Source organism: Leptodactylus fuscus, chromosome 3, assembly GCF_031893055.1.
Source record: "Leptodactylus fuscus isolate aLepFus1 chromosome 3, aLepFus1.hap2, whole genome shotgun sequence".
Lineage (NCBI taxonomy): Eukaryota > Metazoa > Chordata > Amphibia > Anura > Leptodactylidae > Leptodactylus > Leptodactylus fuscus.
The window spans coordinates 49,608,361-49,611,633 of NC_134267.1; the positions used below are offsets into that span (position 1 = coordinate 49,608,361).

The 3,273-nt window shown below is 44.3% G+C and overlaps 1 protein-coding gene across 1 annotated transcript; it reads right to left on the reverse strand.

The window, feature by feature from the left end:
- Positions 1–286: 286 nt before the first annotated feature.
- LOC142196603 (uncharacterized) lies at positions 287–2,144 on the reverse strand. Its single transcript, XM_075266575.1, has one exon. The coding sequence runs from the start codon at positions 2,072–2,074 to the stop codon at positions 533–535; it is 1,542 nt and encodes a 513-aa protein (XP_075122676.1). The 5' UTR covers positions 2,075–2,144; the 3' UTR covers positions 287–532.
- Between the last annotated feature and the right edge of the window lie 1,129 nt (positions 2,145–3,273).

Genomic DNA, 3,273 nt, shown 5'->3' on the forward strand with positions numbered 1-3,273 from the left:
TGGATCCCTACTCCCTCACCATATACTTAAAATGAAGACACAGACAACTGTATCTGCACATAAGATGGCGTGTGCGCGCCTAAGAAAAGGTTCATGCTTTATTTATACACAGTTTCTTAAGCGTTATCTAAAATATGCAATAAGTGATTGATTATACAAAAATATATTCAAGGTAACGAGCCATCTGCACTTGGTGGTTCAAAGCCAAAAAACTATTAATCAGTCCTTGCCCTACGTGGGTGACCTTCTTCTATAGCAAAAAGCAGATAAGACAAAAATGTTCTCCTTGAGTTCTTCATCTTTGGTTAACTCTTTCCTCTCAGTCCCCCCTTTGGCGCTGATGGAGAAGTCTGGATCCTGGCAAAGGATTGATAGCCGATGTGAACCTCAGATACTATCTGAACCGCGGGTTGTCCAGGGCTGTGGATGCTTCTGGGTCCTACAACCATCCTCCGAGGACACACAGGCATATCCCCCACCAAGAGACTTCTTCATTTGAGCGCCAACACTAGAGGGAATAAGACACAAAGAGTTAGATAGGAGTTGATCTTGGACTTCTACACACCTGCTGACAGATACATCTTAAACATTTCCATACTACATATATAGCAAAGAGGATTAGTATAATTTGCAAAAAACCTTGGAGTATCCCAACCAACCATCCGCCTACGCCTTTAAACCAATTGGCTGGGTTAAGGCTAGAAAGTACTCCTGACCACCAGGTGTCTTGTTCGGCTAGGACCATTTTATCATGTTTTTCCCTTAACTGTGCAAGTTTATCCAGACCAGCTGTGATTTGCACTACTCCTTCTGTATCCACATAATGGCAACAGGTGGGGCCTACTATCTGGCACATGCCCCCCTGTGCAGCAGTAATGTAATCAAGCACTATAGTATGTTGGTTAGTAACTGTTATGAGTTGTTTCTGTACAGCTACTGAAGCATTGAGTAGGTTGAGTATTTCGAATATCTGATCATCCAAATAATCGGTAGCTTCTACCAATTTATCCCAAGTTTGCATTACCATGGGATAAAGAAACAATGTACTAAAAATCTTATTAGTTGAAGACATTTGTACCAGATGGGGTCTTCCACTGGGTCGTGGCTTGTTGTCTGTCGCTCTTTTTGTGAGCAAATGTCTGGGGATCTTATTCACAGGGAGGTCATCAGTATTAACTATAAAAGTGGCAGGTGTTAGTCTAACAGCCGTACAGGTACCATTAACTCCTACTGGGAGCCACTTGTAGGCGTTCTTTCCACAAGCCCAGTACACCCCCCTTGGAAGATCCCAGAGATGAGAGTGTTGCAAAATTAGACGATGTGCAAGATCAATTAATTTAGTGATATTTTGTATAACACACCAACCAGGATACTGTCCTAGTGGACTACAGTATCCTACATCTGGATTACCACATGTAGCCTCACCTGGTTTATACTCAGCAGATTCATTGCACCACAAATTATATGCTTCCTTATTACAGGTATCATTGTTACCATTTTTAAATAGGAATGCCCACTCCCAGTTAGGGTCTATGATCTTTCTTTCAAGCAGGGAAGGTTTCCATGCATCGGGAGTTCCTATACTGTTTACAGTTCTGTTAAACATTATTTTTAGTTCTTCTAGGGGCACATCCCCCAACTGTACAACTTGTGTATAGTTCCTCCTCACCCAATTGCCTCCCTTGAATGCTAGATACTGGTTGTGATCTTTCGATGTCGATGCCATGACCCCCGCCCACCATGGAGGGGACGTCCATCCTGCTAATGGGATTGGTACACTAACATTCCATTGGCTGCTAAATTGTGCATTACTGTTAGCCCTTTGATCCCAACATGAGCCTGAATTGAAAAACTCTTCAAATGGGACAGGTATAGCTAGATATGCCATGGAGGAGGCAGTTACCGGGGAATGGGTGCATATCCAACAATCAGACACATTCAAATATTGGTTTAGTATTCTGTGATGTGTTAGTAACATGTTTTCTCTAGAATCAGATTCTTTCAAAAAGGATATGCTTGATCCGATCATGATCAGGATCAAGAGGCAAGTTTGCAGTGGCTGGCATGGATCCATGTTTCTCTTCCTTCTAGCTTTACAGATGTGGGAGTCGTCAGAAGGACTTGGAATGGACCATCAAATCTTGGTTCAAAACTCTTTCGGGTGTGCTTCTTGACGTAGACCAGGTCACCAGGCTGCAGTTTATGTGCTCCTGCATCAGCTTCAGAGTCTGGGAGGGAAGAGAATACTCGAGAATGGTTAACATTCAGCAATTTCTGCAGACTTATGACATATGCGGTCAGGCTGTCACAATTTAGTTCTAGCTGTTGTGGAAAGTAACATCCCAGCTGTGGCGCCCTCCCAAACAATATCTCATATGGTGATAACCTGGTTCTGCCCGAGGGCGCGGTTCTCACAGAGTATAAAGCAATTGGTAAACATTGTGTCCAAGGTTTACGTGTTTCTTGCATTGCCTTTTGGATTTTCAGTTTGAGAGTACCATTTAGCCTTTCCACCTTGCCTGAGGCTTGTGGCCTGTAAGGGGTATGCAGAGCCGAGTCAATGCCTAGGGCCAAGCATATGTTTTGGAACACCTGACCAGTAAAATGAGTTCCTCGGTCTGACTCAATGACTTCGGGCAGACCAAATCTCGGGACTAGTTCTGTGGCAATTTTTGCCGCAGTACTCTTTGCGGTAGCCGCTTTTACGGGGTACCCTTCCGGCCACCCCGAGAATAAGTCCACACAGACAAGCACGTACTCGTATTGGCCACTTTTTGGCATCTGTATATAATCAATCTGAAGCCTCTGGAACGGATAGTGGGCCTTAGGTAAGTGCTTTGGTGGAACTTTAACAGTCTGTCCAGGATTATTGGCCTGACAGATGTGGCAGGCCCTGATCCGATCGTTTGCGTACTGTCTGAATCCTGGTGCATGCCAGGTTTGTTTAGCTTGTTGCACCATCACATTTGCACTAGTATGACTGGGAAGATGTAAAGCAGAATAAATGGCTGGGAACCAAACTCTTGGTAGGACTGGTAGTCCATTAACATGCCATGTTTCTTCCATCAAGATCCCTTTTCTAGTGCATTCATCAAGTTCTTCCTCAGTTAAAGCCTGAGTGGCTTGTTTTAACAGTTCCATGGAAGACAGGTCTGTGACTGCTTTTACCTCCTCGTAATGGGAGGAGTGCAGCCCTTTTGGCTGCTTTGTCAGCCAAGTCATTTCCTCTTGCTTCCTTGGTACCTGCACGTGTGTGAGCGGCTACTTTCACCA

Bases quoted from the DNA above. Each gene is read 5' to 3' on its own strand.
- LOC142196603 (XM_075266575.1), bottom strand. From the start codon at position 2,074: ATGGATCCATGCCAGCCACTGCAAACTTGCCTCTTGATCCTGATCATG.